The following is a 24737-nucleotide window of genomic DNA, read 5'->3' as shown; positions in this document are numbered from 1 at the left end:
GAGGTACCGCTCACTCCTGATCTGCGCTTGCTGGCACAGAAAAAGAAACAACTGACGTCAGCGCGCGAGGGCGGCGTCTATGTAGCTACTGCGACGTCATCCCAGCGACAACGATGACTAACGCCAACTTCCGACGCACAGGGGCTGACGAAAAATACTTTCCAGATCCAGTCTGAAACCTGGGGGTAATTCTAAGGTAAAGAATCTATAACTAACTGTTTCTTTCAGATTATACATATATTAACATTGCATTTGCACTTTTACTGTTACAATTCCAATGCACAATCCTGAATACTGTTGTATATATACTTGCAAATGTGCGTACAAACTGTGCCATCAATGCCAACCTGAACTACTCCGCTCTAACTTCTATATAGAGAATTAACACTCAGTGCATGGCACTATTCAACCCCAAGGGTCCAGATGCACAATATCAAAAATGGAAAACATTTGAAATAAATGCAGTGCAGTGTTATGAGTCAGCAAGGATTCCAGTAGCTGCTTCGAGGCATGAATTTCCCTTATTGAGCTGCTTTCAGGGATTTGCTTAGGGAGCTGGCTATTGCCTCAAAACAAGTTCATTTTGCAGCGTCCTCAAAAGTAGCAGGATGACTCCATCAAATATGCAGAAAGTAGTTTTGCTAATCTACCAGTAGCATTTCGTGATGCTCTGCACTGAAATGTGATAGAGATTTCAGGTTGTAGGGGAATATATGAGAAAGGTTCCATTTTGGGCAGTAGTTCCCCTCCGGTGCTGGATCGGACTAGGGAGAGTCTGCTATAAAACACACACACACATACATATATATGATAAAATAACTTCTGCAGATTATAAGATTATTGCAAGTCACCAACGAGTTATGTGACCATGCAGAGAAATGAGGTCAGAGAAATGAGGTCAAAGTCAGAGGTCATGGAACTTCAAAGTTAATTGCAACTTGCTTTTAAGATATGGTATAGGGTAATTTACTTCTTAAAATGCATGGTCAGACTGCTGCCTTTTTGTTTTTTTAAAGTATTTAATGAATTGTTAAGTTTTTGAATACTGAATAACCCTTGATCTGAACCCAAAGTGGACAAAGTTAGAAACCTGCCAGTGTCTGTGAGAAATGAATTACAGAAGTCACTAGATTGTGCAGCATAAGTGTAATCAAACTGACTGAAGCTTCAGAATGGCTACCTCCTGTAGTGGTGAGTAGAAAACTCAATAGAAACATTAGGATATTGTGTTGATGCAAGGGATTTAAATGAGTTTTCAGACCGATCAAAGCCCTTTGTCAAACATCAGTGAAATGTGAGGACTATTAAGTGTGTGACCATTTTTTGGGACCCTTGATCTTGTGTCAGCACCTCAAACTGTTGTGAATGAGAAATGAATGTCACTGACAGTTTTTCACTCCTGAGTGTGCTTTTTGGTACAAAGATTGCCCTTTAGTGTTAACGTCTGATGTCTTCCAGCATGCAATGCAAAATTTGTAAAAAAAAAAATAAAATAATAATATATATACACTGTAGCTTTTTTTTAAGATGACGCCTCATGATAATTTACTGGTGGTTCTGGAGAGGTCACGGCAAAGGATATTAATGTTGACTCAAAAAGGTCATTCAGGCATGTGTAGCAGAAAAGAAGAAGAATGGACCTCTGGCGGACTGGAGTCAATCTTTATGCAAAAAATAAAGGAACTATTTGGGTGACGTGTTTGAAGTGACAAGTCACAAAGAACTGTGAAGCATCAGAGTACAATAGTTGACGTACCAGCTAGTCCTAGGAAACAAATACCTTTTTTAAAAGTCTGCTTGGAGTGTCAGGAGCATCTCTCAAACATGCCATTGTTATTATGGATCAATTTTCATAATGGCCAGAAGTGACGTTTGTTATACAAGTGTTTCAAAATGAGAACATTTATGAAGCAATTATTCTTGAGAGAACAGCTTCCTCAAGAAATAGTGACAGAGGATGGTGTTCATTTGGTTTACAAAGAGATTGAGGATTATCAGGAGATTAAACCTTTGCACACTTCTGTGAATTTCCCTTAGAGAAATGGCCAACTGGAATGGCAAAACAGGCTGCTAAAAGAAGGTTTGGAATTGGCTTTGGGTCAAGGCGTGACGGGAGAAAAACTATTGAGGAAATGCTGTGGGCACATCATATGACCTCGTACAACACTTGTGAAACATGAAAGTGGTGAACACTCATCGTTTGACAAAATGAGGTAGAAAGATGAAATCCGGGATTGTGGAAGGAAATCTTTTAGAGGAGAAGACTGGATTAGAACAAGGTTAGGGAGAAAGCCTCGTAAAAGTTTTTCTCAATTTCCCAATATGTTAAAGGGTGTCAGAGTGCAAAGACATGTTGCACAGCTGTCGGATGGCAATGTCTGGAACAAGAGTAGGGTGATTGTGGTGCCGATTGTGTGGTTGGAAGTAACAATTAGAGTGGATTAAATAAATCTGCAGAATAATTGAGGGTGTCAAGGAAGCTTTAAAACATGAGTCTCCAACTTTTGCAAGAGCTACTTCTGATCATTAAAAACCGTTAAGAGCTACTGCCTAATAAGGGGTTCAATATATGTAAACACGGCCCTGTAGCACGACCCTAGTCCTGCTACAGGGTGCATACCGCATTAATGGCACAGAAGCGGTGTCGCAAAAGGTTTACATCGGGGGTTTCTACAGATCTGTTTTGTCTCTGCTTTTGAGACCGTGAAAGGGAGAAAGCAAGAAAAAGAGAGAACGAGACAGAACGTGAGAAAAATATGAGGACAAGAGAAAAGGAAGCGAGAAAGACAGAAAGGGAAGAATGAGAGAAAAAGCAAGAGAGATCGAAAGATTGCAAAAGAAGCAGAGAAAGTACAATAACTAAATACAAGAGCAAGAGAAAGGTGGCAAGTATAACAGGAGGAATGAGAAAAAAGATACAACTGAAATAAAAGAGGGTACGGAGAAAAAACAGAGAAAGGAGTAAACAAAGAAAGATAGGACAAAGAAAGAAATCAAAAAAGAGGAAAAAGATATGGAGAAAACAGAATGAAGTGGGAGGAAAAAGAAAAAATGAAATGACAAAGGATAGAACTATTGAGAAAAAGGAGAGATAGAAAGGTGTAGAAAGAGTTAGAGAAAAAGAAAGCAGAGAAAAAAGAATAAAGATAATGAAGGAAAAAGCAAAATGTAAGAAAGAAACAAGGCTGAAATGGAGAAAAAGAAGAAAGGCAGAGATAGAACAGAGAAAAAGATAGGGAAAATAGCAAGAGTAAAATAAAGACAAGAAGAAAAAAGAAAAGTTGAAAAAGGATGCTCAATAAAGGAGGAGGAGGGAAAGAAAGATGTAGAGTAAAAAGATAGGGATGAAGAGGAGTAAGAGGGAAAGCAAGAAAGAAGGGATGAAAACTCAAGACAGAAGAAGACATAAAAACAAGAAAAGAAAGAGAAGGCGATGGAAGGAGAGGCGAGAAAGAAGAGAGAATTTTCCAGAGGAGGATAGTTTGCATCATCCTGCGCTTTCCAGCCCTCACAGAAAGGGGCACAGTGTTGTAAATAGCTACCTTGTTAGGTGGGCAGCTGTGAACTACAAGTGGCTTGTGATAGACCTTTTGGAGACCCCTGATCTGGACGGTTGGTCCTGCAGTACCGAAACGGAAAAAAGCAGGGCATTCTGATTGGCCATGGAAGCTTTTTCTCCCATCTGCCTTTTCAGAACTGCAGGATCAGGAGCAGTCAAGAGCAATCTGATTGGCTTGCCACAGCACTGAGCATAATGTTGTGGCAGGTGTTACAGGACTCAAGAAGTCCCCATGTCCTGAAAATGTTTTTAAAAAGTAGGTACAAGGGGGGAAGTAAGAGACACTCTGGCTCCTGGGGGTGACTCCAATACCTGCCGCAAGCCCCCCTCCCCCCCCCCCCCGGGTGTTTTTTCTTCTCCTTTGGACACAGATAGTGCAGTGCTTCTGTGGGAGCCGCTAGTCAAGCTTCACCCTCATTGTACCAAGCTAGCTTTCCTGGCAAAGGTTTTATTGTACCGCAGTACCATCTGGGTGACGCTCGAGCAGCCGGCACCACACAACTTCACAACAAAATAACAGAAAATTATTGAAAAGGTAGGTTGGGCGTCTGCAGGGAGATTGGTATGGGGGTTTGGGGAGCACCCCCTGGCCAACCCCCTTGCTGCGAAGTTTTCGAAATTCCAGCTGGGCAGCCATGTGGAAGTGGAGGGTTGGCTATAGCACTGTGCAACAATGATTGTAGGAAGTAATCGATGATGTCATTTAACAGGTCACTAGTGATGTAACGTGAGGTCATAAAACAGTTTATGGTGGACCACAAGTTACAGTTAGCTCAGTAAAATTTAAATGGTGAATTTCAGTGTTTTTTTTTAGATTTTAAAGGTTACTTTTATTTTATTTCATCTAACTAAAAACGTCACTTCAACCTTTTCAGTGAATATACATATATAAAACTATAATGTTATTCTAAATCTTTGTATCAGATAGGGGAAACACAAGGTTGTACATGCTATTACTTCACGTTCCTCCAAAAACTGAAGATTTTGCCAAGTATGTTGTTAATTAGAAAAAAAAAGAAAAAAAGGACAGGTCGAATTCTGCGATATTGCTGTAAATGACAAATGAAAAAGACCATTAAGTTTTTATTAACTGCCCAAGAGAATCGAGAAAGATCTCCAACAACAATAATAAAAAAAATAGAAATTCAGACAAAAGGCAAACAGCTAAATGCTACTGAAATGCGTTCGGGGTGCCTGGGGAAGCAACCATTAGTTTAGAAATTGCAGAGCAAATACTTCACCAAGCGAAGCAACTCCACAGTCTGGCCCTTCGATAAAGATGTAAACTAAAGCGGCCAAACACAGAAGGGAGGCAGGCTTTACTACGAGCTGCAGCTCATGAATTCTACAAGGAGCAGGTTACGCGATCACCACTTGGAAATCTGCAAAGGAATCGCTGCACTAAGGCAGGCACGACTGCCTGGAGAACAAGAAACATTCAATGCTTTTTCTAGGTAAAAACTGCAGGTGCTGACAAAGGGGGAGGCAACAGATATTTTGTGAATGCATGCTGAAGCTGCATTAGTCCTGAGGGTTCATTCATCCTGGTCTTGTGTGGGAACAGACCACACTGCCTGGAGGCAGGCCACACGCGAGGGCGAAGGAGAAGAACGAATAATAGTTTCAATCCAGTGGGACAGTGAATTGTCCTTGGCAACAAGAGGGGGTCACTCGAACAAACTAGCATGCGTAGGGTACAGGTGTGTGCTGTGGCTTTACCAGCCCCCTGATCTCTCTGGCCACGCGCAGGAATGTAAACCTGGCAGGCACATATCATGTAGCTCATCTGCTCCATCACAGCTCTTTGCAGTCCTTGGCTGGACACATTTTCTAGCCCCAAGGGCTTACGGTCACAGCCAATATTTATCTGGTGATACAAGTTTCTGGTTTTGCATCAGTGCAGCTCTTCCCTGCAGTCATTCATGTGATAATACAGTGCCTGCCTCGGTGTACCTGCTGCAACCCCAGGCCTCGGCCTCAGGCGAGCCTAGCACAGCCAGGCGGGAAACAGTCTCACAGCAGCATGTTCCTTCCATAACCAGATGTTTTGGGCGGAAGGGACTTTGTTAGTGATAAGATACCATGTTGAGGCAAAAAAAGATGGTGATGGAAGTATTTGTGGTAAGGGATGTGTATAGATTTTATTTTTTTTTAAATATTCTGTTCTATGGAAAAGGAAAACTGAATGCAGAGAAGAGCAGACATTGCTCACATGAGATTTTGTACTACCCGGTGTGATAGAAATTACTTTAGGGGCAGTTTTCGAAGTAGCTATTTGAGCTTCAAGGTGTTACACTGTAGAGAAGATTTAGTTTGCCTCGGACTCACTTTCTTGGAGAGATTTGTCATTTACAGCAACATCGTAAACATTCTCATCAGTTTTTTCCTAAACTAACAACGTGCTTGAAAACCTTCAGGTTTTTTTCGTTACTAAAAACTATTTACAGTACATATTTTAACAAAACACTTGCTGTAATTCCATTTGTAATAACAAAGATTTTGGATTCTTACAATATTTACATACGAATAACAGATGGTTAGATAATGTGTGCAATCGCCCTAAATGTCAGTTTCCTGGAGCACCTTAAGAAGAAGGTAAAACATCAGCTGACACGGTTGCAGAGAGAAACAGAAAACATGCAGACACATCCCTAAACAACGTCAAACCAAGTCTCAGTTTAACAGTACACTAAAAAGGGAAGGAAGTGAAGAAACATTTACATTTCAAAAATCTTTATGTAAGCGATGCACCTCTGATGAAGTGACATGTTTGATACATGTGCATCCTTTGAATAATCCAAGCTAAAGCTACACTGAGTATTTCAAACTACTCTGACTACCAACAAACACCACCCTTCTGGAGAGTGACCCAACACATGGGGTGCACAGACACAGTTCAGGGCTCTATGCATGAGCATAACCCATTCTGACATTTAACTATTAGGAAGAAAGCAATAGGAGACAGCTAGACTCTGGCAAACCACCCAGGCACAAACCAGGTACATCATTTACATGCGAATCAAACATTTGTTATGAAAACCAAACTCATTTTAACAAGGCAAGTAATTTACACGTTGAAACACAGAAAGCAGGAAGGCAAATTATGGGAATCTTTCAACAAACAGACGGCAGAATGTCCAAGTGAACATTTGTTTCAAGAAGGACATCCAGTGTTCTAGAGAAGAGGATAGCCATACTGGAAAGGACCTCAAGACCTGGCTCTTCGAGTGACCTGCGGAGCGGCCCTCCTCCAGCTCCTTGGGACCATCACGGTGAGTAGTGCACTTTAAAACCCCAGATGGATGGATACTGCAGACAGATGACCAGGCAACCATTCCAGGGCTGCCACAAACAAAATAGATTATGTGGAGTTGTAAATAACATTGAAAAAGCAAAGTCCTTCTACCGGGAAGTTCAAACTTATTGCAGACGATCAGCAAAGTCTTCTATTGCACTTCATGGGCTGAACTTGACCCATTTGCTCAGGAACAAACTACTACAGCTTTTCAACTAGAGCTATAATATTGACTCACTGATAAACTGTCAAGATATATCATCCAGAACATGCCAAACAGTTGTTGCTTCTCAAATTGTAAATGCATCTTGAAAAGTTAACAATGCTTACCACAATCCATTCAGCAATATTTTCATAGAGTTCTGGATTAAAAATGGCTTTCTTTAATCTGGCAAGTGGACCGTCGGCATCAACCAATCGGCAACGCATGAACACATCACAGTAGCCTTTGAACTCATTACAAGGCGATCCAGGCTGTAGGGTTATGGTTTTGCTAGAGAAATAGGCATTCCATTGAGCAGACCCAGTGCTGCTACATGTATGAGGCTTCACTGAAAATAATGGTAGAGAAACTGCATGAAACTGATCACGTTGTAGAAGTAGCGTTTGATCAATTTAAAACATGTACATGAATTCATTGACATTAACTTGGTTGTGGAATAGTAAAGCAGCATAAAATGATGCTTTATTTTGTTATCTTTTACAGAGATATTTATTTTAGCAGCAGATAGAGATGCTTGTGATGAAAATGACGTAAAGGTGGTGATGGGCAGGAAGTATTCGCACTGGGTGTGGGAGCTGGTAGCTTGTGTGTCTGTATGCAGGTGTGTTGATGTTAAGCAGGGCAAATATGTAATTGAATAATGGTGCAGCTAGCGGGAGGAAAATTTAGCTGGTCAATGCGAGCAGTGCAGAGGATAGCTGCGTATCTGTGCACAATTGCAGAGGCAGAGAACATCGAAAGTGTAAAAAACACGTTGTGCATGTATTAAGCACCTTTTATATTGCTGAAACTTAACTGCATATGCCATTTCTGGGGACGAACCATCAAAAATTCAGGCACATACCATAATACCAAGCACATTGTTATGGTATGTGTATTTGTATAGCGCACAACTAAACCAGGAGGGTACCCTGGCACTCAAGCAGGAACCGTATGGACCGAGCCAGGGTCGGGCTAGGTGAAGATACATGCATATGGTTTCATGTCTTCAGTTTAATGCAGAACTTAACTGAGGAGGAGGCTTGGATGTGCAGGGGCGGAGGTGTCTGGTAGGTTTGTGGAAGTTTATGGAGTTGAGGTATGTGGGGTCAATGTTGCATAAGAGTTTGTATGTGTGCATGAGGAGTCTAAAGAGTGCTTGTTAGTGGATTAGTAACCAGTGGAGACCTTTGAGGTGATGGGTAATGTGAGTGCAGGGCGAGAGGTTGAGGGCAAGATTGTTCACTGAGTTTAGGGTGGTCTAGAGTCTTCTGTTCAGTAGAGCATTGATTCCCGCACAGAGAATTGAGATCAGAATTTGAGAATTACATATACGCGCCTACAGAGAGTATCTGCAAAAAAATAATCTAGGGCCAGACAAACAAGGCCTTGTTTTAACCTCCTATTCACGTGGCGCCAAACCCTACAAAATCATGGCTAAGGCCAGGTAAGGAGGGCCCAGAAATTGCACAACTAACTGTTCTCAGCAAGATGAGGTCACAAAGGTAAAACATTGTTTTGTACAAAACAGAGCATACATCAAATATAAAATAAAAATATCAAATGCATAAATTTCACTTTACAATCATTTTTAGTCTCTATGCTACTTCCCTTATTTAATCTGTGGGTAAACCTGACAACTTTCAATTTCCATGCACGAATTGAAAAAAAGAGTGAAAATCCATTGCTTTTTTTTGTAAATCACCGACACAGCAAAATTGTGCTACAACTACAGCCCAAATTCACTCAGCAGGTGAACCAGAAATACAGCCGTTTTTAAACGTTTACGCTGTTTGTATACTTTTTGAGGTACTGCATTGTAAAACAGAGAAAGTCAATTGTATTTGTAGGGAGTCTAAAGTGAATTTCATGGAATTTTATTGCAATTCACATCCTCAAATTAGCGCAGCCCACTTTTCTCTAGTGCGTTAATCTTTGAAAAGAAGCTAAAAAAACAGCACCAGAAAAAACTCCAAGACCACGGTTCGCAATCCATCTGCTGAGACATTGATAATGAACTGGTTAAGATACTTAAAATACTATAATCGATAACTCCTGTATCCAGCAAATCTTACTTTTTTCCATGCAGCAGACATGGCATAACTCTTTGTCATCTTTGCTGTCTGAACTGGCGCACGTGCACTCCTCCAAGTTGTATTTTTCACAGATGGACCCAGCACATTGCTGTTGTAGGGTGAAATAAACACAGTCAATTAGATAAGTATATTGCTTGTTTAGTCATAGTCGTGTACTTTGAAATTTAAATATTTGCCGTTACGTAATTTACAAACAAAAATTGACAAAGGCTGCCAGTAAAGGTGGGAATGAACACACAATAGTTTAAAATCACACTGGGGAGTCACTAAAATAGTGTGCTTTTGGTGCATGAGTGGGTGTTCGGGCACAGGGGAAAAACTCTTCTGACCATCTAATCTTGCTGCTAACGTCATATTATGGTGGCAGGGCAAGAAGGGGTGTGGCAAGCCTCAAAGTGCTCACTGAGACAGTGATTCAAGGAACACTCCAAAAAGACAGGGCCATCAAGAACTGGTCTGACCATCAGGGCACTTTTACACCATGGACAGCTCTTAAGGTCTTAACCAATAACTGAACTTTAAACTCGAGCTCGCAGTACTGTGAAAAACATTAATGCATAAAATATAGATATTAATATTTATAAAATTATTCCTAGCTAAATGGAATAATACGTAATACTCACTAAAACACATTGTAAAGGCCTCTTAGGTTTCCGTGGTGTGCGCATGAAGATGAAAAATGTGACCTTTTCTCAAGTCTTCCTTAATAGGATACCCCAAAACTCCTCCTGCAGAGGGTTCTGGATAGATGCAATATACTGAGGTAAAAGCATCCACAGAGAATACCAAACCTTATAAGCCAAAAAAGGGTTAAGCAGGATAATAGTCTTATTTTTCTTTTTCATATAGGCACCCAGTCACACAAGGCAATTAATTATAAGGTGGTTTAACGGATAGCCATGCATGTTTTTAAAATCCTCAATAACTGTTCACGTACTTTATTAGGCTCCCTTTAATTGTATAGGATATTACTAATCTACAGACGGCATTAGGACTCAGGCTGGGCGGTGTACTCCGCTCGTGTAGTTTGCAGAGTTTTCCGCACTCCGCGTTACGTGGAGCTCACAAAGTCCTGAAAAACTCAGTTCTGTGTAGCAGAGCGGAGTTTATCAACATCAAGTTGGCGAGCGAGGAAAATCCACCACCTGGTCAGATTTCTCAATGCGAGTGGCCGCATATGCTCGTGACCGCTCGCATTGAAAAACCTTCCGTTTGCGTTGATAAAGCTGCCACTCGAGTAGATTTTCTACTCGAGCGCCAGAAAGGAAGTAGTACCAGCTTGCGATGTGCATGGTGCCATTCGTAATAATTTCACGGCACGGACAAACCCCCAGCGCTGAAAATTACAGCGAACAGCCTTTTTCTAACACACTCCACTGCTCACGGTGCTCCGCGTTGCAGAGTTTATTTTGCACTTCGCAGAGTTCTGTGTAGCAGAACTCCACCCATGCTTAATTTGGACACAGGCTGCACTCTCACATTAACGTAACGCTGTGCAGAGTCTGCAACCAATCTTGCTGCCTGTGCCGACACCTACCCCTTTGATGCAAACTTGCGTTCCCCGGTTGCAGTCTGTTAAGTTCGCCTTCGCGACAGAGGTAGGACAGAAGGCAGTGGAACCACTGCAGGTCCCAATCATTGCGCAGTCTGATTCCTCGCGACATTGTTCCGTCCTCTGCTTGAAGCTGCACTGCGGAGTACAACAGGGGCCTTGGCTCGGACTGGTAGAAGGAGGGGGAAAAAAACAAATTAGAGAAGCCAATAGTGCATTCAAAAATCATATTTCCCTCAGAATCGATTAGTTTTGACAGTAAACCACTTTGCTAGACTCATACTTACTTTTGACACACTGCAATGAACAAATAAATACAATATTTCCCATATTTTTTTACATGGAAAGTTGATCGAACATCGTACCTATTCCAAGATTTCCTTGCAAAATGGACACCAAGAGATGGTTTTAAAAGTATTGTGCATCATAATTTATTAAATCAGATAAAATCACAGAAAGAGAAATGTGAATAAGATGTTCAATTTGGTCAGAGATGTACTACTTGTATGTCCAAAACGACGCATTATGGACAATGTGAGGATGGACCAGTCTACACTCATCCTGGGAACTGCGGAAATTCCAAACAAATGAAGGTTCTCCTAATCATCAGGAGGGAGATGACCATATTCACTTATCAATGATACATTAGAAATGACCATTATATTTCCGTTTTTCAAACACATTAAATGTATCTCTGGTAAGTAACAGTTCAATGAGTGCTGAGACTGTTCAGCTGATGCTACTTCAAAGAATGAATATGGTGGCACTCTCTTTTAAAGTGACAGGCACAGAAAAGTACTTTCTTTTGCATTCAAAATCTCCCAATAAGCCAATGAGTGCTACTGATGCTGAGTAAATGACAAACAGTTCCTCCCATTAACCTTGTAGCTGAAAGGAAGTAACTATACCCTTGCAGCCCAGCAATGCCCATACCCCGTCCCTCAGCCTAATTGGCATAACCTTACAGCAGCATACAGCACACACTACCACCAGAACCACCAACAGTACGCTCATACTACTCAGAAGACACGGCTGGCAGCCAGGGCCGGAAAAAGAAACCAAAAGCTGCCCTGGTAAAAATGCTCAAACCAGCCCTGTTCCCTTCGTCTTCTCATGCACACTCTCTTTCCATCCATTCTCTCTGTTCCCTTCAATCTTCTTCCACTTAGATGCATCTCATTACCTTTCACCTCTCTCCCTCTAATTCTCTCTATAAGCCTCACCATGCCTTCTGCACTTAACCTCGGGGAGCTGGGGAAAGTCGCAGAGGCACCAGGGGCAGCCCTGGACTGAAAAGTTTCAGCGCTCAGTCCATTATCTCCTTGTGTGTGCTTTGTTCGCCCTAAGTTGGCAGGGTATTCCCAGACGTGGGCCCCTCGCTCACTTTGCCTGGCTGATGAGGGATGTTACCCCAAAACCGGTCCCAGGATGCTGGTTTCCGGTCCAGAAAGGAACTGGCTTGGAAGCTCGGACTGGACTATTCCCATAAGGAATAGGGTCAAGACTGATTTGCATATGCCAGGGTCTGAACTGGGGTTGCGAAGTGAGCTAAAGAACGATGATGGATTCAACCCAGATATGTGGCTGGGGGCGAGTGTCTGGAAAGTTTCATTGCTCCGTCCATCATCTCCTTGTGTTTGCTTTGTAGCTAGATTTTGCAGGCTTGGTCAGCATGGCACCTTCGGGCCAGCTCTGTCAACATCTGAGATCTTTCCCCAGCCCCAACAGATCAGGATGCCCCACTACACATCACTGTGATGGTAGAGAGGGCAGGTAGAGCACATTTGGCTTCAAGCTTGGAGGAGATGATGTGGCCTAATGGCTAGGGTGATAAACCTCAAATGTGGGGAACCAGGTTCAAGTCTCGGCAAGTACGCGCAACATCTTGCGATTCTGGGCAAATCACTTATCTCCCTGTGCCTAACAAAAATGAATGTGTCCTCATGTAACACAACTGGTCTTGTGTAAAGCGCTCCGATACCTTCGGATCAAGTACATGCTATATAAAACCCCGTAGAAAAAAATAAAAAGCACGGGAGTAGCAAACTCCCAAATGCCTCAAAATACCCCAAATGCTTTTAACATGCTTGTAACATTTAAAAGGACTGGCAAAACGCATGCCCAAAATCCAGGCTACCGGCAAAGAAATTGTAATATACCAAACATTTCTGGCTTACGTCTGGGCACCCACCTTGGCAAAAGGAGTGAGAAGTCTGTGAGATAGAGAGAGAAGGAAGATCTAATTCTGGTTACTTAGGGCAAAGCAAAGCTGGAATAAGCTGAAACAGACGAAAAACGTTACCCATGCTTGCCCTCTCTGGTAGCAAAAGGATGTAAAAAGGATGTAAAAAGGATGTGAGAAGATGTGGGAAGATGTGGGAAGATGTGGGAAGATGTGGGAAGATGTGGGAAGAGAAGGCGGAGCCTGTGGGGCTCGGGCAGGTATGCTCCTGAAGGTATAACCAAGGAAGCGACAGACGAACAAGTTACTTGCCTTCGGTAATACCCTCTCTGCTGGATACTCTAACTCAAGATTGGTCATCTTTAGAACATCCCAAGGTGCCAGACTGGAACTGAAAGATTTTAATGCGCATTGCTCCCACATGCTAGTAAGTGGCACCGTACGGCTCTAAGTTGACTTCGTTCTGTCCCAGAAATGACTAGCAGAGCCACATATAAGCACCACCTCGGCATGTTGATGTCAGTTTCTTTCTAGTCCATGCTCTCAGAGGCACACCCCACAAAAATATTTACAGTACCAGTGTGCAGATTCTTTAAATTAGGACCTTTTTCGATTACAAACGAGACTATTCCACAAAACAGGGAGGTAGCAGGTCAGTGTGGAATCTGCAGTTAGAGTATCCACCAGAAAGATTTACTGAAGGGAAGTATCTTGTTCTTCTGACAGATTTCTAAACACAGACTCTACACTTTTGGAATAGACATCAAAGCAGTACCTCTCTCTGTGGTGGGTCCATCAAAAAGCTCAAATCAAAAGGTCCTGCAGGACTGAACAGACAATGTTCTTTCCCTCAGACCTGGCTGTCAAGGCAGTACTGCTTTGTGAATGTGTGCGTTGACATCCATGATGTGGCTTGACAGATAGCAAGAACAGACATTCCATATGCTAGAGCTGTGGTAGCAGCATCGGCCCAACTTTAAGCAAAATGTCTGCTCTGGTGCTCAACACGAGTTTGTCTGGCAAAAAAGGTTGTGCAGGAAGAATGCACTGAGAGACCATGAAGTTCACTGACACAGCAAGCTGAAGCTATAGTAACAAAAAATAGTCATCAGGTACAGGATACGTAGAGGACGGCTGTGCATCGGCTTAAATAGAATCCACATGAGAAAAGCGAGGAGCAAAGTAAGGGTTTGGGCAAGGAATATAGCTGTCAAACCTTTTGAAAACCTCTTCACAACAGGTGATTTGAACAAGGCCGGCTAGTCGTCCAGCAAACGCAAAAAGCAGAAAGAGCAGACAAATAACCTATAAAAGTGCCCATTACAAATCCTTTCTGGGCCATGGATAAAACAAAAAACAAGACTTCAACAATTTGGCTTGTAATGAGTTCACACCAGGCCACAAACTTGTTCCAGCACCACGTGTGGATGGACTTTATAGAGGCTTGCCTGGGAGCAATGATGACAACGCTACACATGGAGGTGGAGACTGCACAAGCCTTGGTGCAGAATCTTGCCCTGCTGCTGTGACACAAGATCTTCCAGAAGCAGTAGCCTGATTCAAGGACAGATGTCCATACCTAGACGTTCTGAGTACCATACACTCTTGACTCAATCTAAAGCCATTAGGATAATGGGCACAGTCGTTCTTAATCTTCACAACTCTATGCAGGAGAGGGAAAGGCATACAGGAGTCCTGTGACCCAATCTAGCTGGAACGCATCTCAGAGAAAGAGCCTTCTTAGAAACTTGAGCATGCAAAAGATTTGACATGGAGTGGTCTTGACTGTGGCAAAAATATGTAGCCAGGGTTCTTCCCACTGCTGAAAAGCACCCTGTGCCACCTGCAGATGAAGCTGCCATTCGTGATCAGACAGGAGCCTCCAACTGAGTTAGTTTGCCCTGGCGTTCAAAGATTCCAACAAGAAGTTAACTTCCAAGGAAATGCCCTGATGACCCAACCAGCTACAGAGAGCCTTTTGGCACAGAATTCATGACCCTATTTGTTGCAATACCACATGGCGGTGGTGCTGTCCTAGAGAAACAGAACGAGTCCCCTTGAAAAATGGTAGGAAGGCTTTCAGGGGCAGCCAATGGCCCACAGCTCCAACAGATTGATGTGGAGGTCTCATCTCTACCTCGCCCAGAAGATCGTTCCTGCCCAGGAGCAATGCATCAGTCATCATTCTGAACACCAAGATGGGTCAGGGAGAGGGTGGTCTGCTACTGGTCCATTTCTTTTGAGCAGCCACTACGGCAGTCTCCTCCGAACCCTGGAGAGATGAAGCGAAAAAAGCCACTCTCACTGAGATTGAAGACAGGAGCTGAAACATGATCATAGGCCAAATGTCCTGGCCTCTGTGACTGAGAGAAGGCCCGAAACATCACTGCATCCAGGATGTCTCCAATGAACTTCAGCAAGTTGATAGTGAACCCCAACAATGTCAAGAGGTTCACGGTCCTCTGGAAGTGGAATAAGACTGACTGTGACGAACACACGCGTCTTCAACCACCAATCTTCAAGGTAGGGGAAAACATGATTCGCCAACCTCCAAAAACGTGCTGCGACTACCACCATCATTTTCGTGAACACCAGAGGGGCATTGGTGAGGCCGAAGCTGGCCATGGCAAACTGAAAACGCTTCTGGCCTACTGTGAAACACAAGTAGTGCTTGTGGGACTGCATTATGGGCACATGAAAGTAGGCCCCCAGCAGATCCAAAGCCACCACCTAATGGCCTGATCCAGGTAAGACCGAACCTGGGCAAACATTAGCAAGTAGCTATTCAGAAGGCAAATATCTACTATCATCTTCAGAACATGGGAATAGCAGGAGTAACAGCCAGTCCCCATTTCCAGGGCCAAAACCTGCTCTGTGTCTCCTATGGCCAAAACAGCCTGCATTTCTTGGAGCAGGATAGCAGGTGCTCCTTTAAAAATTGTTCTGATTTGAGTGAAAGATGTGGCAGAATATAAAGTAATGGCAGGGCATATCCCCCATTGAAGAGCAAACTAAAGCGGTTTTGAGATTGTTGCTGTAGAGGTAAGGAACTGGAAGGATTATTGCTTCAAAAAACTAGGACATTGTTTGCTTGATTCCCATCCCCCAACTATGAAAGGAGACTGGGGTGCCTGCTGTGGGGCAGTGGATCTATGCACCATCAGCACACCAACGCTCTGCAGCATCCCAGAAAAGCATGAAACTACTGAGGAAATTGCCTAGCAGGAGTAGAAAGGCCCAAGAACTGTGGCATGACCCAGCTATTTTTAAATTGTTCCAAGGCCAAATCAGCCTTCTTACCTAAAAGGGGGGTTCTTTTGTGAGGCACATCCATGAGTGATGCCTGCACTTCTCCAGAAAAGCCAGTGGATCTCATCCACGTGTGATGCCACAGCACCAGGCTGAAGTCGGACTGCTCGGCCCAAACAGTCAGCAGTGTCCATCCTGGAACATATTATATTTATGCCTGCATTCGAACCACCCTGGATGGTTTGAGCCAAGGAGACCCAAAAGTCTTCCCGGGTTGCGAGCAAGATCTTGGTGGCCATGTCCTGGAGTGCATGCGAGTATTGCCATAACAGACTGCAGGACCTAGCTGATTATTTCCCAAATGTCTCAATTTTCTTTGACTCTGACTGGGGCTCGTAAGGAAATATTTGGCATTAACCCTGCTAGGAGACGCTTGAACTACAAGATTTTCTGGTTTAAGTTGCTGCATTCAAAAGTCTGGGTCACCTGGCGCAGGTGAGAGGCATCTGGCTACCTGCCAGTTCATTGGTGGGCAAGAACAAGGCTAAGCCCAGGGGCACGGTATTGTGTTGGTAAGGGCCTCAATAAATGGCAGAAGATGTTCTGAGGAGGCCTTTCCAGGCTGCAGAACATCAGTGCAAACATTTGTTTTGACTTCCATAGAAGGAAGTCCAATACATCAGCTGCATGGGGCATCACCGTAGAATAAGATCTCTCTTTTGCAGATAGGCCTGGGGGCTGAAATCAGCCCATTATATGGGAACTGTCCAACCCACTGGCCTCCTATAAATCTATATAAAAGTTGTCATAGTACTGTGGTAACTCATACCCATCATCTTCATCTCCAAACGTTGACTGACTAGTCCAAACTGAAAAGTTGCTGAAGCCCTGGGCATGGCTCCGTGGCAGAGGCACTGCCCAGTCAGAATCAGACAGGGAGTCTCGGGTGGATTCGGGATGCAACCTTAGTCGAGATAAACTTTGCTCAGATCCAAACACAACTACTGCAGTGGCGTCCTCCTCTGGCCCTAGTGGCATCAGAACCAGTGCATGTCAAAGGGCCCAATATGGATTTTAGAACCAGAGGGGGGCTCTGCACCTAACACAGTACAGAACCCAAGATAGGTTTAGAGGGGACAGATGGCGCAAAAGACTAATCTGCTAGCAATAACTGAACTTGAATCCTTAGGGCCTAAAGGGGCACCAGAGGAAACCAGACGGTTACTGAAGATCCAGATGCACTTGCAAGGTTTCATATGGCCTTAGGTTTCATAGGGATCAGCTGCAGATTCTGCTTCTTAGTGGAAAACCAATATCGAGAACTAGAGGCACTCCAACGTCCTTGCGATTACACAGAGTGGCGAGAATGGGACAAATCCTACATAGTAGTCGTGTGCTTACGCTTCGACTTACTTAAAGACTTGGACTGTGACGAAGACCTGTCGTGGGAACACCCAAGAGAGCAGGAGCAGGTCTACACCCTCGACTCTATTCGTACAGTGTTTGGTGACATGCAGCTTCTCTTCACATTCTTGGATCACCTTTGATTCATTAGGGCACACTTCGCATGACAGGGAGTCACAGACATCCGTTTGTGACAAGGCTTAAACCAAGTGGTTTTAGAAGGAGACATATTCCCCTGCACACAGGCTTTTGAGAACATTGCAGAAAAATCTTGCCGACTAATGAGCAAAAAGAGGGATCAAGCTACAGATCTGCATACAAAGGCACAGAAAGAAAGAAACTGACGACAACCAGCAGAGGTGTTGCACATAAGCAACTCTGTTTAGCTCTTCCACTGCTAAACAAAGCCAGGGAGTAACTATACAAAGCAGATGTATAGAATCAATGCTGTTTTAAATCTTTCAGATCCATACTGGCGCCTGGAATATTTTAAAGGTGAGGAATCCAAGGTTAGAGCTATTCATCCGAAAAGTAAATGCAACTTAAGTGCCCATTTGGCGTATGGGTCGGCATTTCTCAATAGCACTATAATCTCACCATGTCTAAGGCAGTTGATCCAGAACTTGACCTGGTAAACTGCGTGATGGAGCAGATTGCCTTACACTGTCCTTTGTGAAAATCAAGTACCTGGATATATAGACGAACACTTAAAAAGTTGCATGGAAGGACCCAGAACCCTTGACTCTAAAGCTAAAGAACAATTCAAAGGAGAACCTGTTCGTACGGGAAGAGCTCTAATGAGGTTTTTAAACAAAATCTCAAGCTTAACCTCTATTGGGCCTGAATGTTTCCTAGCAAGACTAGTAGGCTTAATAATGAACTTGAGCCGACCGAAGGGTTGTACTATCCACTAGGTCAAGGGCTCATAAAGTTGCCCAAAAACTGGGAAGACAGACATGATTATCGAAGCTTGAATAGAGATGTAAAAAGAGTCACTAAAAACTGAGTTATCCCAAGTCCAGAAGCAGACAGGCCCAGTTAATCAAGAATAGAGCATATTGGTACCAATGAATGCAAAATAATAATAAAACAAATAAAAAAAATAAACAGTCTAGTTGAGTCAGAGCTCAGGGAAAGATCTTCCACGATTTGAGGAAATTCAAATGGCTCAAACTAAAAGGACAAACTACTTTTAAAGCAACAGCATAAGCATGTAACACAAGGAAGTACAAAACGTCACATATGTGGAGAAAGTGGCTGAAATTGTAATGGGGCAAGCCCTTAAAGAACGTTTAGCTGGTACAAGCAAAGAAACAAGGGATAACATCCAAGAAACAACCAGCCTTTTATTAGATCATAATTGAAATACATGAGGCACCCCCTAATATATCTTTAATGTCCTCCCAATGTACAGGTAGGATGCTCACTGAAAGACCAATAACCAGAAAGTACTGTCCGAAATCTCAACTGATTTATGCAGCAAGGACTAGAAAGCCCTGGACTTTAAGGCAAACATTGTGGTGTTGCATCTAAATAAGGACGACTCACCCTTCCTTTCAATTGTATCTTTTACCTGAGCCCATACACTCCGCTTCTACAGAGAAAGCCACAGCTCAACAACTAATGGAACTAGGAGCTCCAAGTCTGAGACACTTTAAGAACAACCTATCCCATCACTCATGAAATTAATAAGGAGGTCCTTGAATGTATGGCCGAATACTTATGTTGGCAGCCCTCTAAGATGGCCTTACAGAATACAAATGAACCAACCCCCCACATTCTGAACTCCAAAGATGTGGAAGTTGAATCCATGTAAAAGCAACAACTTACAGAGAAAAAGTGCAATTGCTCAGCAATGATAAAACAGCTAGGGATTGTCCCTGAAATAATTCACTTTATGATAAACTGTAGAAACAGCATACAGCACCCACTTAAGATAGATAGATAGATACTTATGTAATAGAGATCTATGCGGCTTTCCTACAGGAACTTTGTGTCCAACTGTCCCCACATGAAAATACATTGGCCCGAGTAAGAATTGATGATGGTCCCACTGGACACTACTACCTGTCTCTACCTGGAGCTCTACACTTCATTGGGCCAAACCAACGTATCCAAGAACTTGAACCCATGCATACTTATTCACTAATCTATGTGGCAAATTTTACCAATAAGCCTAGTCTGCAGCACAACATACAAAAATGATATACACATAAAAAGGGTTTCACCTGGTGACACAGCACAAACCTTGGTAAAGAGGAGAAAATAGTTAACTATGATTAAGTCTGATTCAGCAACAGAGAATCAACCGCATGTCCCCCACCAATCACAAATAAAACAAAAACCTCCAGACTATTACAAACAGATATGTCTTCTTTTATGCTGCATTTAAACTCAATGCGCTGGAGTTCAACCCATTCTCAAAACTTAAATAACTAGCAAACATTATGACAGCAACCACCCATGAAGAGACATCCAAGACAGAAATTACAGACCCCACAAATCACCAACCCACCAAGGAAAAGTGGCGTACTGCCAAAAAATAACAGACTACCCAAGAAGGGATTAAAGAAAGACTCCTCCGCTGTACCACTCTGGGTGAATAAGGCCTGGGAGAAATACCCAGTAGAGGCAGAAAAGATGCATTACATGCAAGTCAGGGATAGGTGGTCTAAGAGCTAGATTGTGATATTCACACAGCTAAACCACTTACTAGGAACCCAAGATATCCTTTACAAGATATCCTCAACAGAGGGAAAAGTCTGAAGTTTCTGTAGCACTAGCTCCCTCATCTCACTTCAAATTATATAGTCTGTAAAATTTCTAAAGGCTGCAGGGCCATAGGGTGAACCAATTCAAATTACAAGGCCCTCCCCAACTATAGCAAAACTAGTCATGACATATGCAAACTTCCCCAATTATGGAGATTTCCCTGCTGGTGAAAGAAAAGTATCAAACACTCATGGCACAGAACTAGCATCAAAAGTATGTGAACAGGTACTAACTGCTATAGATTACAAAACACAGATTAGCCCTGGCCCTATTTTAAAGCCTGAAACTGCAAACTTGCCCATAATCTTAAATCCAGAGAATGACCTTCAGCAAGGGGTGTGACTTAGCCTCCCTGCCTTTTAGCTTATTTCTAGCAGACCTCCCATCTTTTATAACACAAGCAAAGTCATTATCCCCTAAAATTGGAAATCAACTAATCTCTTGCCGGATATACGCAGAGAATTTGCTTTGCTGGACTACATCCCTATCGTACTGCAGAGAAAACTAGACGCCCTTGAAACATACAGCAAACCGAACTGCCTGAAAATCTGAAGAAGACCAAGATGTTGGTATTTGGGGAAAAAAGGTTTAATTGGTATCCGTATGCTCAGGAAGTGGAGATCGTGACTACTTTTAAATATCTAGGCCTGTCCTTTAATAAGGACTTAAAAAGGGTCACATAGGGTTGTATCAAGTAGAGGTCTTTGTTGCAAGCTACTTGCCTGATCAGGCTCAATTGGAAATATGGAGGTCTGGCCCTTACTATGTTAATGAAGGCCTATGAAGGGAAAACACCCACTTTGGGTCTGTATGGAGCTGAGATACTTGCCCTCAACCTTTCTTGCGATTGGGACGGACTGGAGGAGTCGGTTCTTAGAATGCTCCTGTAGCTTCCACCAGGTACCATCGTACAGGGTGTAAGGAGGGAATTGGATTTGATCTTGTGGAACCTGCTGATGTATTTCCAGGTTTTAAGATTTTTCAATAAGCTTTCTGTGGACAATGAAACCTCAAAGGCTCTAAACTGTGTTTGGTTGATATCCAAGCCAGTGAAAGGAGGTCGGCTCAGGAACTAAGGAAAAGGTTAAGAGTTCTTGAAAACAACCATTCTGAATCGGATACAATTGTACCTTGATCACCTATCCCCAGTAAAGAAGAATGAAAGAATTTCCGAGAGAGGTTGCTCGACCAGGCATACCGAAGGAAGAAGCAGTCTATCGGCTTCTCATTAAACACTTTGGGCCTCGAAACTGTTTACCCTTACCTGGCTCAGATGCCAGACCCCCTGATAGCGGAAATTGTAAGGGTGAGAGTAGGATGCAACCCAATTTACTCGTTCCACATCCAGTATAATATGATTCGGGACGGTAATGGTCTCTGCCCCTGACCCCTGAATGTAAAATGTTCCCTGTTGTATGCACTTATGCACTGTATTTTTTATATTGTCATTTGTATCAAATTTTGAATACCCTTATTTTTAAAATACATACAATTTCAAAGATTGGAGGTGCTAGAGTTTTCAGAAATGCGCTACTGTGATGTGGCAGTAGGAATTGTTTGTTTCAGACTTACTGTAAAACAGTCTCAAGGATGTGCTTCAGTAGGGCACAATGTTTGAAGGAGGGGCCGATGGGTTTTAAGTTAATTTTATACTGTATAGGTGTTTTTATTTTTTTTTAATGTTTTATGGATAATTGTCCTAATAAGCTTTTATGCCATCTCTCTGAAAGTGGTGAAAAGAAAATCTCTCTTCGCGGTCCAAAAGAGCAGACCAACTTATGATGAAGGATGGTAGCAGCTTTAGCAAGATCTTCTAAGCTCTCACCATAGGAATTATTGGATGTTTTTAAAATAGTGCTAAAAGCCAACCAATGGGTGGCCTTGTGACCGGAATCACCATCAACCTCTATGTTAAAATTAAATATCCCCGAGCCAGAAACAGAAATATACAGCATATTAGACTGGAGGGACCAGACCAAGAACGAGCAACAACAGGAACACCAAAAATAGGGTATTCACTAATAAGAGCACTAGAGGATGACACCCTATAGGAAAGCACAGGACTTATGGGCAACAATAAGAACGTTCTTTTTATGTGCGACGATTTTTAAAGTTAGGACTGCGTCATGCATGGTAGGTAAGTAAATGGTCGAGTAACAGTCTGCATGGAGTATTTCCGAGGTTGATATATGCTGGGGGAAGAACACCCACAAAGCAATCCATTTAACACACATGACGATCGTTTGTTAAACGGACACACAAAATTGGACCCTGCAACAAGAACACAGACCTTGTAACAGAGCAGGCCATATAGATTATATACTTATTAATCTAACTCTTTATGGATAGGTTGATGGAACCTAGGATAGAAAGTGACCATGATTGTTTGGTGGCCCACCAGAGTCTACATGTAGTTCAACATAACTCGGATGCCGTCGAGACTCAAATGGCGAACACAGATATCGCACTGGACAACAATCGAAGTGCACTTAGCTAGAACCAAGAAAAAGGCATTCTTGGCCTTCAGGATACTGAGCAAATTGGTGGTGGTCTCACCTGAATAACCAGATCTTACATAAGTACTCAAGATGAGATCTCAGATTCTAATAATCTATTACTAAAATGTCTTACCTAACAACAGACTAGCAATAGAGGTATTTGCAAGAACGATTGCGCAAGTTACACAATACTTCTCTACTAATCGACAGCTCAACCTTAATACCCAACCTAATGAACAGGAATATTAAAGGTATAATCTTTAATGCGTGGAGAAGAAAAAAAAAGTACAATAAAGTACTGAGGTCTTTACATCAGGGACCTATTCCCGACCTGGGTCTGAATAAAAGGCACTAATAGCAACCAAAAAGAAGGTGCAACAAAGAGAATGGGGAGGATTTAGACCAGTGGTCCAAGAAAACTAATATCTGGAAAATTGTGACATGGGGTACCAAAGGAGGCACAACTACCTAGAAATGGATGTTGGGGCTTAATTGTTCAATTCAGTCAACTGAGCTCAATAGGTAATGACAAGGTAAACAAAAGGGAGTGGTGCTTGGTGGAAAATGCCAGATGGTAAAGAAAGCCAGACTTTGTCCATCACCACTAGGGAGTTAGAATTTCAGATTCCCACAATTTCTAGCCAGGCACCGCATAAGACTAATAGACCTTATATGGTCCAATTAGCCTACACAAAGCGAATAAGAACCTCTAAGAGGCCATTCCAAGAAGTAGTATTAAACACTTATCTTTGCAGTACCAGCCACATGGGGATCAGTAATTGTGGTTAGTCTATAAAAAGTCCAATCACTCCAAAAGTATATGCAAGGTCTATCAAAACCATATGAATATAGATAACTTAAGGTAGTGCCCATAGTTGTGCAATGTGCAAAAGACTTTCAAGAGAATCCGTTTTGGGGAGGTATGGTAAGAATAATCCTGTGATAAACCAGGACATGATTTGTAAAAACAAAAGCAAGTGAGCCGCCGAATAGACCAGTATAAATGTTAAAAAAAGTGCCACAACTTACCCATTATCAACAGATTACATAGCATTCAAGTCAATATTTGGGTTTGAGAGATATACAGACACCCACAGAGCTGTGCCGTACATAGAACCTAAGATTTAGACAGGGACAACTGCCAGAACGCGCACAGACAAAGTGGAATCCTCAAGAGATCACCCAAAGTTAACCGACTAAGATGTGTGGAACTGAGGCAATTGTGAACTACTTTCTGTTCTGTACAAAAACCATAAAGCAATGCAAGCAATGTTAACTCACTCTGTTCAAGGCTCACAACAAAGAAATAAAACGATGCACTGCTGCTATGTTAGAGGTATTCATACATCCGCTATCTACAAGCCTGCAGCAACTTATTTATGGTCTGCATGGCCGGCAACATGAACACCACCTAAATGAACAATCCATGTACCCTCTTGGTCCACCACGCAATCTTCAACAGACTAACCAATGGGTCTAATGCTAATTTCACCTTTTTATGATTTTTTTTTTTTTTTTTTATCTATGCATTTTTTTTGTGTTACCTTTACATTTTACCAAACGTTTTTTGTATGGCTTTACTTTAAACTTGTGTATTGCACTTGCACTTATACCAATGTTGGACAGCAAACTGCTGACATGAGAACAGGAATGAAAAAGCAGAAAGAAAGATATCTAAAAGGCACTAAGCCAGGTATGTGAATAACTGTATGGTAGTCTCTTTGAAGTTATACAAGTTAATAAACAAGAAATCAAGTATTCATGATACTGCACTCCTTTGTTTGAGCTTGGCTTGTGAACACACATCTTCAAGTCACAAAAATCAACATTAGCAGTCACCACTGACAAAATTTATAATGGACTCCGAGAATGGGGAAAAAAAAACGAAAGAAGACCACTTCTGAGGTGGATAGCGGTCTCATTTCAAA

At 42.5% G+C, this 24737-nt stretch overlaps 1 protein-coding gene across 1 annotated transcript in view; it reads right to left on the bottom strand.

Moving 5' to 3' along the window:
- The window catches only part of ADAM10 (ADAM metallopeptidase domain 10), a 508880-nt gene that overhangs the window by 33142 nt on the left and 451001 nt on the right, over positions 1-24737 (bottom strand). The window contains exons 12-14 of the mRNA XM_085643752.1: positions 10690-10873; positions 9132-9240; positions 7185-7405 (exon numbers count right to left, since the gene is read on the bottom strand). Coding sequence (XP_085499878.1) covers positions 7185-7405; positions 9132-9240; positions 10690-10873 — 514 coding nt within the window. The remainder of the gene's footprint in view (positions 1-7184; positions 7406-9131; positions 9241-10689; positions 10874-24737) is intronic.

This window comes from Triturus cristatus, chromosome 3_1 (genome assembly GCF_964204655.1).
Source record: "Triturus cristatus chromosome 3_1, aTriCri1.1, whole genome shotgun sequence".
In the NCBI taxonomy this organism is placed as follows: Eukaryota; Metazoa; Chordata; class Amphibia; order Caudata; family Salamandridae; genus Triturus; species Triturus cristatus.
Note: the sequence above shows the minus strand (reverse complement) of the source record. Positions and strands in the feature narration are given on the sequence as shown.